Below are 15,819 nucleotides of genomic sequence, written 5' to 3'. Positions count from 1 at the left end.
TTTGCTGGCACAAGGTCTTTCGACGCCAGTAAATAAATGTTAGGGGCTATGCTTTCCTGCACCAGTAAAACCGTTTTATTTGACGCAATGTAAAATCCGCGCCAGTAAACCTAGTTTTACACTGGCGCAACTTCTTGTGTGCCAGTAAAACTCAAATTTCTTATAGTGCTTATTCTTCATCAACGCCTGTAATGTTATACCCTCTCTCTCTCTCTCTCTATATATATATATATATATCAGTTTGTGTTTGCCATCATCTTTTCAATCTCCTTGGTAGCTTTTATAACAAATGATAACAATTAAAGTAATAAGTTAAAAAAAAACAATTAAAGTACAATCATATTGCACCTTCCCCCTATCAACTGAGGAGTACACCCAGCTTCGATTGAACAGCATGGGATGCCAACCATGAGTTTGGAACTTGTGACATTCTGTCAACTTTGTGGCATTCACAAATCGCCCCTACCAGATAAGCGAAACCTTTGTGGGTACGTTACACTCAATGTTGTTAACATTGATGGGCATCAGCCCTAACTTGTTGATAAACGTTGAATCAGCTGGTTCAACATGAATTCGAGGTTGAACCATCCCTTATTTTAATTTTTTTTTTTAATTTAAAAAAAATAAATTAAAAAAGTAAAAGTTATCGATTCAGCTTGATTATCGGCCGATTCTGGTATTGTTTTAGAATGGACAAGTTGGGTCTTCCATTTGGGTGCAACAACAACCTATCATATATTTAAAACAAGTTGGATCTTCAATTTGGATGCAACAACATATCATATATGAGTACAAAATAGGAGTATTCAGATCATGATCATTTTGATAGGATTGCATTTTTTTTTTATCCATGTCTAGTTCTCAATGCAACACCCTCGTTTACAACCATTTTTACTGGACACAAAAACCAAACTCTATATCCGACCTCGACCAACCGAGTCTGAGTTGGATCCGGATGTATCGCTCCAAATATCATTCTAGACCCGAAACAACCAAAGACCACAACAACAATCACAATGCACCCACAGCTACAGTTACAGACGAGTCAAATGAGGATATGATTGAGAATTCGAGAAATTCTGAAGGACATTATCGACCCATGAGGGCAGAAATGATGAACTTCACATGGCATCAAACGACACGTCACAACGTGCCACAAGTTATCAACCGACACGTCACGAGACGAGCCATTGATTTGTCGGCTGCATTGGCTGAGCCCTTTATTTCTTTAACCAACTGTTACAGAGTTCTCTCTGATCAGACTTCTCTCTCTCTCTCTCGTACCAACTTCTTCCTCGGAGGACCGCAAAGATTTGAGTGAGTATCGCGAAGCATCGAAAATTTTGGAGGACGGATTCTCCGGATCTATCTGAAAATCATCTCCTCCATTTGACTAAGAGACGAACCGCTCTCTGAGTCTGATGAGCTTCTAGTGAGGTGAGCGTTCCACTATATTTTTTGCGATCGTTTTTCTCGTTTTCTGATGAGATCCGATCTTATTCTTGCTCTTGTGGAACGCGTTGTTCATGAGTGATCCGTAGTGTTTTCTGTGGAAAAAATGGATTTTTATGAAGAATTAGAGCCTTCTCTAAGAAGTTTGGGTTTCCATGTTGCTTTTGCTCGTGAGAAGTACTCGTTTTAGTTTATTTTTCGTTTTTGAATTTGTTAAGGAGATTTTCGTCTCTTCTTCTTCGAGTCCCGTGGAATACGACATTTTCAGAGGGTTCTGTCTGATTAAATCGAGATTGCCTCGGAATTGATGCTTTGTTAATTGTTCCGGTAGAAATGTGCTTTTTAAATGATATTTTTCAGAAGTGTGTGTGTGTGAATAACATAATTTGGAGATCTTTGCAGAAGTGTTGCATTTCTTTTGTGAAGTTTGTATCTTGAAAGCACTTTTGGTTTTCCTTTAGAATTTGGAGTTCTGTGTTTTCTTTTATTTTTTTTTTCCTTCTCTTTCCCCTAATTCTCCATTCTGATTTCCATCTGGTGTTTGAAATTTGTAATAAAATATTCTTCATGTTTTAACTTTGTTTCTTAAATCGAGTTGTTTTGATTTTGTCTATTTCACACACGCACATGCACGCGCGCAGGCACGCACGCTTTATCTGATTTCTTTCGGTATACCAGTGTGCATACAGTTACTTGCTTCGAATTTCTCATTCTTCAAGGTAGGTTCATCAGGATATTGTGTGTGTATGTGTCCGCGCGCGTGCGCATGCACACACATTAGTTTGCTATGTCTCGGCAAACTTGAATTGACTTGCGTTCGAGTTTTTTTAACTTTTGAGATTTCTGTCACGTCCTTCAATGATCAATCCTTCAAACAGTTACAAACTCACCAAAGAAATCTATGGTGACGCCCTTTTCGCGCATCGATTTGGTGTTCTTTAGTTGCCCTTCTTTAATTCATTTAAGTCGTTATGTGCATGAATGCTATCTAATTCCTTATGTAGTGTTCCTCTACGATATAGGATTGTGGGAGATGTCAATCGTTTTTTTTTACACAGTTTTGATTTAATTGAAATATAGAGATCATAGCCTGATGGTTGCACTATGCAGTCGAAAAGGAGCTCAGCATATATGTTCATCTCATCCATTATCTTTAATTTGATCTAGAAGTTGTGTTTGAGGAATAAACACTGAATCATAGATGAAATGGATGAATATAAAGATGTGTTCTTTTCAAATTTTAGGTCTTTAGAGTTGGACTTGGATATGTCTGCACTCTTATATATATGTTCTTGTTTAGTGATGAGCGCTTTTTTTTTCTTTTAATCCTTTTCCAGGATTCCAGGCACAACAAGGCGGTGATAGACTCAAAGAATCTGGAGATCTCCTGGGAGTTTATTTTAGTGCAATTTTTAGGTTATATAGTAAGGTATTGGAGAATGGTTACAACCAACTTAGATGCAAGTAGCTAGGTTTCTGGTGATTGGCATTCCTGGAATTAAAGTGCATGAAGAAAATTTATCTGCAGATAATCTTTTTTCCTTGAAGTAGACTTTTTATCATAGAAGACGTGATATGATTTGGTTAGTTAATATGTTCCTTTTTCCCCTTCTTTGTCATGGAGTTTATTTTCCCTAAGCAAGTGTTGGGTGCTAATGTGTGCATGTTTGGATGCAACGAAGGCCTAATCTGCGAGCAGTTGCTTCAATGCACAAGCGTTTGTCATCAAAGGACTTTACTAATGCTTCAGATCAGGAGGGCCCTGCAGTAGGGAATTCAGGTGCATCTTCATCTTTGTCATTTCTTCGAATGGATAATATTTTCATTTGTTGTTTGCATATGATTAGTGATTAGGTTTTATTTACCCCATAAGGGCTCTTGCTTTGCTGTTTCTTTTTCCCTTTGATCTTCAAATGGCATATTTCTGAAACCAACAAGTGTGAATGTGTGACCGATAACCTTCAAATTTTTTTAAAAAACTTGATGACATCTAGCTCTATGTTGTAGTAAAGGTACAGAGTGCTTGATCCCATAAATTCAACTATTATTCTACTGTTTATCCCTTAATGCATTGCAAGAAAATGGAGCTGCAAGTCACCATAAAGCAACTCTGGGATCAAATACTGTGGATTTATTGTGAAGTTAGATGTTTTTAAGTGAGGTAGAAAACATGGAAAACAACTATTACCATAGAATATCAGAATACACAATTGAGTTGGGAAGTACTCTTACATAATTATTATTTTAGACATGATATAAAGTTCATGGTAAGACTGGGATTAAATCTGTTTATCTTTCTGTTTTTGTACAAGCTCGTCTATTGAACAACATGGGGCAAGAAGGTACAAGTCCTTCGTGGAGACATTCTCTGCCACATGTGTGTGTAGCTGTGATATCTTCATTCTTATTTGGCTATCATCTTGGGTGAGTTGCATGCTTCTCATTGACCTCTTCTCTGCGCCATTGCATATGGTTCCAAAACTGATCACTCTAAATAGAATTTTTTGTCTTTTGCATTTATACACTCAGAGTCATCAATGAAACACTTGAGAATATTTCTTTGGATCTTGGATTTGATGGAAATACCTTAGCTGAAGGTACATGCTACGTTGGAATTACTATAATACTTGGTGCACTTATATATATTTTTTGATATTTATGTGGAGAAACCACCACCAGGATCAGAGACCTAGCCATGCTGGCTTTGCCTGCGTAGTTATGGTCTCTGTCCTGGCAGCATAAAACTCCGTGGGCTTACCCCTTGCCCTCAGGCGTCGCTACTCTTGGTCCACTTATATTTATCCTTTTTATTTTATGTTTGGTATGTTCATTATGAACGTGATGCAGGTCTTGTTGTCAGTATTTGTCTGTTTGGTGCGTTTGTTGGATGTATGCTTAGTGGTTGGATAGCTGATGGAGTTGGTCGTCGAAGGGCTTTTCAATTGAGTGCATTGCCAATGATAATTGGAGCATCCTTGAGGTAATTAGGTTAATTACCAAATTTAGAACGCAGGTCCATTGTATAAGTTACTATTGCTCCACTGGTAAGATCATTTTTTTCTGAGATAACCTGAACTTGGCTTGGAAAGGAGAAAAAGAAAGAAAGTCCTTAAAAGTTCCATCTCAATTAATCAGAATATCCTGATTTTAATTTCAGAGAGAGAGAGATGTTTCTTAGTGTAGGAGCATGCCAAAAGGATCTAGTAAGGAATGTGTACCCTAAGATATTAAGATTTCAAAGGTTTTTGCATTTTCAGATTACCAATAATCATATAAGCATGTTGCTAGTTGTAAAAATTGGATTTTCCTTGTCCTTTATTCATATGAAAGCATTCAACTGCAGTGCAACTGCATCACGTTTGGATGGTATGCTTCTGGGGAGATTGCTTGTTGGAGCTGGTATGGGACTTGGTCCACCTGTGGCATCTCTTTATGTGACTGAGGTGAAAAAAGACGGTTAGTTTTGCAGCTATTGTAACTCGTCTGGTAACAAATATCGATTTTTCATTTATTTAACAGGTTTCTCCCTCTTCTGTCAGAGGTACATATGGTAGCTTTATTCAGATTGCGACATGTCTTGGTATCCTAATGGCGCTGTTCATTGGTATCCCAGCCAAAGAAATTCCTGGCTGGTAAGATGATTGCAATTCACATTCTTCTTTACCATTGAACAAGATGTTCTGCAAAAGCATGAATAATCAGATTTCATGAAATAACTTTCAATTTTTAATTACGGAAACTGCCATCATTGTGGGGGCAGGTGGAGAGTTTGTTTTTGGGTCTCCAGCATCCCAGCTACGATACTAGCTCTGGCCATGGAACTCTGTGCTGAGAGTCCCCAGTGGCTTTACAAGGTCAGCCTCTTTAAAATGGAAAATTTCTTGATTTCCTTCATGTGGTTTTCTACTTGCATTCACTAACATGTACCATCTCATGGCATCTCTTGTTTGATGGTGATGAGTGACCTAGTATTTGATTTTGGTTGATATGCCTTTCTCTGATTTTGGGATATCCAGCGAGGGAGATGCAGTGAAGCTGAAGCTGAGCTTGAAAGGCTCTTTGGTGGAGCTCATGTAAAATCTGCAATTGCAGAATTTTCACAGTTAGACAGGGGGGATGATGCTGAAAGTGTAAGGCTTTCAGAATTGTTTCATGGTCGTCATTTGAAAGGTATTTTTAAATGATACCTCTTCTTTTGGTGAACTTGATATAGTTTACTTCCTATGCACTTGTACAATGTATTGCTTGATTTTTTATTGCTACTTGAAGGGGGAATTAACTGGAGAAAGTACTCTGTTGATTGTTATGGTTGTCGATAAAGGAGATGAGAAGTGGATAGTTTTATATTATGCCGGGGTGCCTCTTAACCAATATTTTTTTTATGGGCCATTTTGAATGCTTTATTGCTTTTAGATGTATTCTGATTCTCTATATTTAATTGTGAGGAAAATATATTTGCATTTGCTAGTGAACCATCATCTTACATAGGCCACCTAGGGTTGCCCATGAATTCATATATGATCATTGTTGATTTGCATGTGCATTCACACACATGCATGCAGATTTGCAGTTGCAGGCTCATGTATACAGATATCATCATTGTCTGCATGTTTAGGACCTGCAGTGGACCGTGCCATACATGGATATAAGATGTTGGTATGACTCTCATGATTGCTTGTCTATGTGCTGCTTACTGACTTATGCATGCCTTCTCATTGTCAACCACCAACCTTTGTTTTAATGTGAACATTCAAAATGAAGGGTGTGACTTTGCTCTTCTATGAGAGTGTGCACTGTATGTAGCTTGAGTGCCTGTGGTTGAACCTCAGTTGTTCAAACGTAGTTTTCCCTTCTCAAATTATGTTATCTACTTGTTGCAGTTGTGGCTATTGGATCTATATTATTTGGGTTACAGCAGCTATCCGGGATAAATGCCATCTTTTACTTTTCATCAGCTGTTTTCAAACGTGCTGGGGTACCCTCCAATCTTGCAAATGTTTGTGTTGGTTTTTCCAACTTGACAGGTATTGAATGATCGGTCAATCTTTTTCCAGTTTGTTAGAATCTATTGAGCCGCATTACAACTACATTTTCATTCATAAAACCATATATTATTAATTCATCAAGGTTCAATCATTGCAATGCTTCTGATGGATAAACTTGGGAGGAAGATCCTTCTGTTAGGAAGCTTTCTGGGAATGGTATGTGTTTTAACTTTTTATGAATGCTTTTTGGTGTCTTGATCTGTGTATTAGCATGCACCTTCGTCTTCCGTCTTCCATCTTCCTCTATGGAGCCCGGCCAAAATGCCATGGACCCTAGGCACACTATTTCACCTTACCAGCTTGTGATATTGGCTTCATCTGCAAGATTCCAAGGATAATTTGTTACTTGATCTAGCTGAGTCACTCCTCTAGACTCTTCACATGCTTTCTATGAAGTTAATCTCTTTTTTTATTTTGTATTGGTGCAGGCTATAGCGATGGCTCTCCAGGTATCAGCAACAACTTTTTCTCTGCCACATTATGCAGAACTGTACCTCTCTGTCGGTGGAATATTGTTGTAAGTACACAAATGCATGCAACGTTCCTTATCAAAATGGTCATCTTATACTGTGTTTGTGCTAAACTCTGGAATAGTACAGTTTAAGGTAGAACCTGGCTGCCCCATTTGGGTGCATTGATTATTTTCTAATGGTTGTGCTACGAGAGGGTAGGCAGCCTTCTATTACTGCCAAAGTATATGAAGCTTTCTTAGGCCCTCTTTGCCAGGCTGGTAGCTGGTAGTTAAGGTGGAAATTGAGGAATTGGGTTGGAGTTTAGTGAAACTCCAGCAACAGTTTTTTGTGAGAAAGGGATTAAGGAGGCACTTGGGGAATTTCAAAGTCAGTTGCAGAATATACTCCCTCTAGTTTGCACCCAAAAGTGGAAGCAGAAACTACTACTACTACTAGAGTTAGTATTTGTCAAGTCCAGCAATTGAGGCTTTTGACTTTTCCAACGTTATAAAGTCCCTTCAACTGGCTACAACGCATAGTCTTGTATTAGGGCTATTTCCTAGTAGGCATGCCCCAACAATGTTTCATGTTTGTTGACATGAAGCTTTTGTGTTGAGGACCCAGGATATTATGGCCGAGTTTAGGTTGATCGAGGTGAGTTGAGACAATCAGAAGATTTTCCCTGTGATTCAAACCAAAGGATCAAGGAGAATTGATGAATGAGGCGAGCTACGACCTGATGCCGATTTCTTGCTTCTTCGCCCATTCTATGAAACTCTGAATGCCACGATTAAAAAGCTGTGGAAGTGTTGTATGGTGGAACCTGATTTGATCATCTTTCCTGCTGTCTACTTTTGTTATCTCCAACGCTGATGCATGTTCCATGTAATCCACTCGCCAAAGTTTAGGCTGGACTTAAAACCGTGTAAGTTACAATTCAAATTCAATTATGAGCTGGCATGTGGAACTGCAGTTCTAGACATTTATTGGCACTAACTCGTAGAAGCTCCATCTGAAAAAGTATAATCTGGCCATAAAGATCTTCAAGCAGTGAAACCCTAAAGAGGAATTTTTGCTAGCTATTGCTGTGGGTTCAGATCCAGGCAATTGTCCCATAGGCTGTGACATGCTACGTATTGATTTCTATAAGAGTCTCTTTTGTTTCTCCGTATTCAGGGCCATTTAGTGGTGGGTCTGAGTTGAGTCTGTCTACAAAGTTGAACCATGCTACAATCTGTGTGCTGGTCAGTCGGTGCTTTTATGTCTATGCACAACACTGGTGTATTGGAAAGCAGGCCTACTGTTGGTGATCTGTGATGATATGTTTGTGATCATAGTAGAACATGGACAATCAATTGAGGGATTCTTTTCCTTCTTTTAAATGATTCGGTGAGGCTTACATATCTAACCGACTTCATGTTGTTTCAGGTTCGTCTTCTTGTTTGCAATTGGAGCTGGTCCAGTCCCAGGCCTTCTTTTACCTGAGATTTTCTCAAGCCATATCCGAGCTAAAGCCATGGCTGTCTGTATGTGTGTGCATTGGGTAATGTTCTGCCTTTATTTCGCGATTCAGCTCAGTGAGACTTGTGTGCTTTCTAGGTGTGAGACCTTATCATGGACAGTCCATGCCTTTTGGTTCATACCTGCTTACCTAGTTCCTATGTGAAAGTGTTGGGTTACTTCTGAAACATGTAGTGTTATCTTAGAAGATATCAGCAAAATCTGCAATTTCTTTATATGTTCGTCTTTGAATGGGTTCCGTTTATAAAAGTGTATAGAAATTTGAAAATCTTTGAAATCTCTGATGACCACCCATCTCAACATTTCTCGAGATGGTGACCACACCCATCTCGAGAAATGCCAAGATTGGTGACTGTCAGGGGCAGCATATAATGTGAACACTATTTCTATTTGGAAAGACTGCATTAAGATGGGGATTAGGCCATCTGTTGAAAGTATTACTTCATGATATGTCTATGGTTAATGCGGTTGAAAATAAGACATGTTCACCCAACGAGATCCTATCACTAGATTCATTCCACAATGCGGCTAAGGTGGGTCGAATTTCTTTTCTGTTTTGTGCTAAAGCTGTAACTAGTCTTTTGCTCTCAGGTTGTGAATTTCTTTGTGGGGCTGCTGTTCCTGCGCTTGTTGGAGCAACTGGGGACTGAGGTTCTGTACTCGATATTCGCTTCTTTCTGCTTCATAGCGGCAGTGTTTGTGAAGAGGAACGTGGTGGAGACCAAGGGGAAGTCTTTGCAGGAGATCGAGATTTCGCTCTTGCCCCCAGAATAATTGGGACCTTAGTTTTCTTTGCCTTCTTTTGCATCCATAGATATTGCCCCTTACTAATATCTACGTCTTTATGCTTTAGCCCGGGAGTCTCGTGTATGGAAGACTGGCCCTTTAAGATATAACTTTGTTGGTGCATTCACAATCATCTAGAATTTTTTTTTTTAAAGGCATATCCCTACCAGTTATACAACCATACCATTGGCATTTCAACTTTCAACGTCCCAACACAAGGAGTCGTGCACTAGCTGCTCCTACCAGACAAGCAGAGCCCCGTTGGTCATCATCATCTACAATGTTGCCACTCTCTCTCTTTCTGTCTCTCTCTCGTGCACACGCAAATGTAAGCTTCACCCTTTGATATTTAAATGGTGGTTGAGATACCGGGGATGACATTTGGTAATGTCGACCTGACCGTCTGAATGAGATCATATGCGCAGGTTGGGTTGTATGAAAGCATTCAGCGTAGTTCAAATGCTAGGTGTCTACTTTTGGATCGTCTGCTTTCAATGAAAAAACACGATTTTATAAGCTTATATATTGCACATTGTAAGTTGATTTTTCTGTTTTTTTTATGGCCAAGAAAAGGAATATTATTAAAAGTAAGATTGTCGAAGAGGTTTCGTCAATACATCAGAACAAATAAATGCCATAAAACTGAAAAATTCAATTAATTACAAGTATCGCTCCCGCCCCGACCCTCCCCACCATACACACACACACCACCCCCGGCCTCTCATGAAGGGCCAAAAGATGCAAATATTTGTGCATTAAGCTGATCACCCTCTGTCAGCCCAAGACCTGATTGATGGCAATTGGGTGCTTAATGCATAATTTTTGTTCCAGTTTCATGATGGGGCCAAGACGTTAGGGGTTAATTTAGGATAGATCTGAGGTATGCCTAGGGATGGCAGTGAACTAGCGCAGGTGGGGGAGGGGGATAAGGTCTCAATCCCTGCTTTGTCTCAAAATTCTGCCCTCCATCCTCACCTTCATCTCTGCATAGGTTTTTATTTTAACATCTGGAGTGGGGTGGGGCTCCGTTTTCTCCAATCCACTGCCATCTCTAAAGAAGGAAGTCAAACTGTCAAAGGGTATTTTAATTATTTTACTAACGGGGATTGGGGACATAGTGAAGCAGAGCGGGAGAACGCTTAAGTTCATCCTGGCACGGGTTTTGATTTTAACCTTCATTCTTGTTTCATGTCCTCTATTCCTAGTTTAAATAGAACGAGATAGGGCGAGGGTTCTTTTTCCCTCAATCCACTATCATCCCTAGGTGTGTCAGGTCAACTTTGCCGAGTGAAACGGATCAGACTGAATTATAAAGAGAGCTTGGCTGGCCTGAGAATGAATATCCCAAAACATTCTATTTGTTTCGGACTGCCATGTTTTTCACCTTTTGCTCTGATGTATATACCTCTTTGGTACTCTAGAGTGCCCCACAAGGCCTTACGGCCTAAGAACCCCGTGTATTCGGACTCTCTCTTCATCTCTTGATGTACTTTGCTTTTAAGTATCTATAAAAAAGCTTTTTGCATTCTTGTCTCTTTGCTCTTTTTGTATTTGTGCATCCGCGTACTATTGCTTCTACTCGTGCATGTGTGTTGTGTGTTGTTTGTGTGCTCAAAAGGCCTGCCTTTGGTGTTTGTGCTTGCCCGAAGCTACATCACGGGGGTCGTCGCTTCTAAGCTCGTGACAAGTTGGTACCAGAGTCTTGTTGACATTGGGAATGACAATGGCACCAAAGAAGAATGTCATGACCCCTTCAGGCAGTATGGTTTCTGCTGAAGAGGATTTCATGGCTGATGATCGGGTGTCAGCTATCTCGCACGATGTTGCAGAGCTGACTGGGTCAGTGACCAACATGGAGAAGTTGGTTAATGGAACTTGTGTCACTTTTAATGATCTCAATGCAGAGATCAAGACAGCGGTAGAGGGAGTAGAAGACTCGGTGGAAAGTCTTGCCACTAAACTTAACTACTCGGTGGAGGATTTTTTTACCAGATTTGATGATTTGTTGGGTCGGTTCAACATCATGGCTGCTGAATTGGATGTTGTCTGACGAAAGAATGAATAGTTGGAGCGACAGTTAAGAACTGCCCCGGCTGGCAGCATTGCGACATGCGTGGATAGACCACATTACAGGTTACCTGAGCCCGCAAAGTATAAAGGCACGCGGGACTCAAAGGATCTCGAGAATTTTATCTACAAGATGGACCAATTTTTAGAAGCTGCGAGGATAGAGGAGGACGCAGATAAGTTGCGGACCGCAACAATGTACTTTGCAGATGAAGCAACTTTCTGGTGGAGACGTCGCTTGGGTGATGTTTGACGGGGATTGGTTGCTATAGTCTCGTAGGAGGACCTTCAGAAGGAAATGTGAGACTATTTTCTACCTAAAAATCAAGAGAAAATGGCCTGCAAAAGGTTGTTGGCATTGAAACAGACAGGGTCAGTGCATGACTATGTCAAGACATTCTCTTCGATAATGGTTGAAGTGGAGAGAATGGATGATCAGGATCGGTTGTTCTATTTTGGCAATGGGCTGCAAGGACGGGCAAACCAAGAACTCCTTCGGCATGACCCTGCAATGTTAGCTGAGGCGCTTGTGGTTGCAAAGAAACTTGTCGAGCTTGATAGAAATGATCTTGCATTTTAAGGCAGACAACAAGGAAATGATCACAACAATCGAAGGGACAATCGAAGAAACGACCAAGGACAAAATGCTAGCTTGGAAAACCTACAGAATCATGACCGACAAGATGGACAAAATAATAACCAAAATTGGAATAACTTTCAGGGCGGTAATTATCATCGTCGTGACTGCCGTATCTGCCATGGGGATCATTGGCAGGATACATGTCCCAATAAAAATTATGGTCAAGGGAATGGAGATAACCGCGCACCCTGAACTACGAATGTTGTTTAGGGTGAAGAAGATGATCAACCTACAGAGGCGCCAACAGTTGGCGCAATGCAGATGATGAATGCAATAAAGGTCACAACTGTTATGGAATCGACAATATGCAAAGAGTTGATGTACTTGGAATATCTGCTCAACTGAAGACTTACCAAGGCATTGATAGACATTGGTGCTACGCACAACTTCATCTCGCGTGAAGAAGCAGAACGATTGAGATTACAGTGGGAACAGAAAGAGAGCCGCATGAAAGTGGTTAATTCAGAGGCTAAGGCTATCTACGGCGTCGCTCATGATGTACCAGTGTGGATCCATAACTGGTCAGGAAGGATCACATTATCAGTTGCACCTATGGATGATTTTAAAGTCATCCTCGGGATGAAATTCTTGAGAAGCAACAAGGTAGTGTGGATACCCCACCTCAATGTTGTCAGCTTTAAGAGTGAGAGTCAGCCCTGCATGGTTACTACGATGGCAGGGAAGCCCTGTGAGCGCTTGGTGTCCGCACTCCAGTTGAAGAGAGGTATGAAAAGCGGTGATGAGACTTTTTTTGTCACAATCTGCGCTACGGACGAGGTAGAAGAAGCCGCAAATGTCTCAGAGGCCTTAGCACCAGTATTAAAGAAGTTCGACGATGTTATGCCCGCCGAGATGTCAAAGAAGCTACCTCTGAGGCATGAGGTAGACCATCAGATTGAATTAGTACTAGGTGTACGGCCACCCGCAATGGCTCCTTATCGCATGGAAATTCCTGAGCTACAGGAATTACGCAAACAACTGGATGATATGCTCGAAGTGGGGATCATCCAACCATCCAAAGCTCCCTTTGGAGCGCCCGTGTTATTTCAAGCAAAGCATGATGGGTCGAAGCGGTTGTGTGTCAACTATAGGGCACTGAACAAAATGACGGTGAAGAACAAGTACCCGCTTCCTTTGATCGCGGACTTGTTTGATCAACTTGGAAAGGCAAATGTCTTTTCTAAGTTGGATTTGAGATCTAGTTACTGACAAGTCAGAGTTGCAAAGGGGGATGAGCCAAAAACTACTTGTGTAACGCGATATGGGGCGTTCAAATTCCTTATCATGCCCTTTGGCTTGACGAACGCGCCCACTACCTTTTCGACCTTAATGAATAAGATCTTCTATCCGCACTTTGACAAGTTTGTTGTCTTATACTTGGATGACATAGTGGTGTATAGCGACTCGATGGAGCAGCATGTTCAGCACCTTCAGATTGTGTTTCAGACTCTGAAGGACCATGAGTTGTATGTCAAGCGAGAGAAGTGCCTATTCGGCCAGAAGGAAGTCCATTTTCTGGGGCATATTGTGGGAGGAGGCACTCTTAAAATGGACCATAAGAAGATTGAAGTTATTCAAGCATAGGAGCCACCCTCTAAGGTTCTTGAGTTGCGCTCCTTCTTGGGGCTTGCAAATTATTATCGGTGCTTCATCAAGGGATACTCTCAGATTGTGGTCGCGCTAACAGATCAGTTGAAGAAAGACAGACCATGGCTATGGTCTGATGCCTGCCAGAAGGCTTTTGATGGGTTGAAGCATGCCTTGATAGAGGAGCCAATGCTGAAGTTGCCTGACTGTCGGCAACCGTTTGAAGTGCAGACCAATGCGTCTGATTTTGCTATTGGTGGGGTGTTGCTCCAAGAAGGACATCCTATCGCATTTGAAAGTAGGAAGTTGAACGACGTTGAACGTTGATACACTGTGCACGAGTGCGAGATATTAGCGGCCGTGCATTGTCTCCGCACATGGAGACACTATCTCTTGGGGTCGCAGTTTATTGTGCGCACTGACAACATTGCGACAAGCTACTTCCAAACTCAGAAGAAGTTGAGTCCTAGGCAAGCGCGTTGGCAGGATTTCTTGGCAGAATTTGATATGGTCCTCGAGTATAAGTCACGCAAGACCAATGTTGTGGCCAACGCCTTGAGTCGAAAGGCGAAACTTGCAGCTTTACTCGCCTGAGATGGCACTGCGAGCCAACCGACGAGCGATCTTCTTGAACAAGTGTGAGAAGCTTCAAAAGGTGACCTAATGGCTCAACAATTAATAGCATTGGTGAAGGAAGGAAAGACGCAGAGATTCTGGCTAGAGGATGGTTTGCTCCGCGTTGCGGGCGATCATCTATACATTTCGTGACAAGATACCTTGAGGAGGCGCTTGATGCACGAGTGCTACAATACTACCTAGACGGGTCACTCAGGGCAACAAAGGACCTTGGCATTGTTGGAACGTGCATTCTATTGGCCACAGATGCGCGATGATGTAGATGCTTATGTGCAAACTTGTTTGATTTGCCAATAAGACAAACCCATGAATCAGAGACCCAGTGGACTACTAGAGCCCCTACCTATGCCAAGCCGTCCATGGGAGTGCATAACCATGGACTTCATTGTAAGCTTGCTGAAAGCACAAGGTTGCAGTTCAATTTATGTGGTTGTGGATAGGTTCTTGAAGTATGTTGTCTTCGTACCTACCCCTGCCACCTGCTCAACTGCAGATACTATAAAGTTATTTGTGCGAAACATAATCAAGCATTGAGGAATTCCAGAGAGCATCGTCAGTAATTGTGATGCAGGCTTCACTGGCAAGTTTTGGCGAGAAGTGTTTCGCTTAATGAGGACGAACTTGCATTTTAGCACAAGTTTTCACCCTCAAACCGACGGACAAATAGAGAGAATAAATGGCATGCTGGAGGAATACCTGTGACACTTTGTCAGTGCCAACCAAAGGGATTGGATTGATTTACTTGATGCGACTCAATTCTGCTACAACCTTCAACAGAGCGAGTCATCCGGCCATAGTCCATTTGAAGTCGCAACCAGACAACAGTCGCAGACTCCGCACTCCCTTGTGAAATTCCACTAGAGGTGGGGTGAATAGTGAAATATGATAATGATCGATAAAATAAAATAATTAAGCAATAAGGCACAACACATAAAACACAGAAGTTATACTGGTTCGGTCAATATCCAGACCTACATCCAGTCCCCAAGCTAACCACTTGAGATTCCACTATAACATCCGAGTTACCGGATAAATAGTACAACACCCTCTTCCCAAGAGGTCTTCTTCTCTCAACAGAGAATGGGCACACCCTCTTCCCAAGAGGTCTTCTTCTCTCAACAGAGAAGGGCAACACCATCTTCCCAAGAGGTCTTCTTCTCTCAACAGAGAAGGGCAACACCCTCTTTCACAGAGGTCTACTTCTTTAAACAAAGAAGGAATACAGTGAATAACAGAGTTACAATACTTCCTATAGAACCTTCAGAATGATATGAATGCACGAATGAAGGATTCTAAGAATGTTCTGTTTGTCACTCAGAGGATACTCTTTGTCAAAGAGCTGGACTTGACTTTTTCTCTTTTCTTCCTTTTCCTTTTTCTCTTTCTTTTTCAAGGCTCTTTTTTCAAATCACGAATAGAACTTTTTCTCTTTGTAAGCTCGCACGTCTATTTCATTCCTCTTGTTTAATAGTTTATTTGAGTGTGTTTATATAGCCTTTAAAAAGTAGTCGTTACATTTTGGAATTGTAACTTTTTGAAATGTGAAATGTTATGTCATTTCAAAAATATCTTTTAGAGAAGATCGAGAATGCCTTTTTCCAGAAGAGTAAAATAAAGGGTACACTAGTCGTTG

At 41.1% G+C, this 15,819-nt stretch overlaps 1 protein-coding gene across 3 annotated transcripts; it reads left to right on the top strand.

The window, feature by feature from the left end:
• Positions 1-1,246: 1,246 nt before the first annotated feature.
• LOC149828793 (putative plastidic glucose transporter 2) lies at positions 1,247-9,777 on the top strand. Of its 3 annotated transcripts, XM_090017729.1 has the most exons (16): positions 1,247-1,437; positions 2,790-2,881; positions 2,981-3,035; positions 3,135-3,232; positions 3,765-3,876; positions 3,982-4,049; positions 4,300-4,432; positions 4,796-4,895; positions 4,972-5,084; positions 5,213-5,306; positions 5,469-5,622; positions 6,333-6,476; positions 6,580-6,653; positions 6,926-7,014; positions 8,378-8,492; positions 9,062-9,777. In XM_090017729.1, the coding sequence occupies exons 3-16, from the start codon at positions 3,028-3,030 to the stop codon at positions 9,242-9,244; spliced, it is 1,485 nt and encodes a 494-aa protein (XP_089873855.1). In that variant the 5' UTR covers positions 1,247-1,437; positions 2,790-2,881; positions 2,981-3,027; the 3' UTR covers positions 9,245-9,777. The 3 variants fall into 3 exon arrangements, with proteins under 3 accessions (XP_089873855.1, XP_089873856.1, XP_089873854.1); XM_090017730.1 differs by lacking the exon at positions 2,981-3,035 and having other exon boundaries at positions 1,248-1,437; XM_090017728.1 differs by having other exon boundaries at positions 1,248-1,437; positions 2,790-3,035.
• The last annotated feature ends 6,042 nt before the right edge of the window (positions 9,778-15,819 follow it).

This window comes from Nuphar pumila, chromosome 9 (assembly GCF_984573655.1).
Source record: "Nuphar pumila chromosome 9, dmNupPumi1.hap1.1, whole genome shotgun sequence".
NCBI lineage: Eukaryota > Viridiplantae > Streptophyta > Magnoliopsida > Nymphaeales > Nymphaeaceae > Nuphar > Nuphar pumila.
The sequence above is the reverse complement of the archived record's forward strand: the minus strand, read 5'-3'. Positions and strand labels throughout refer to the sequence as shown.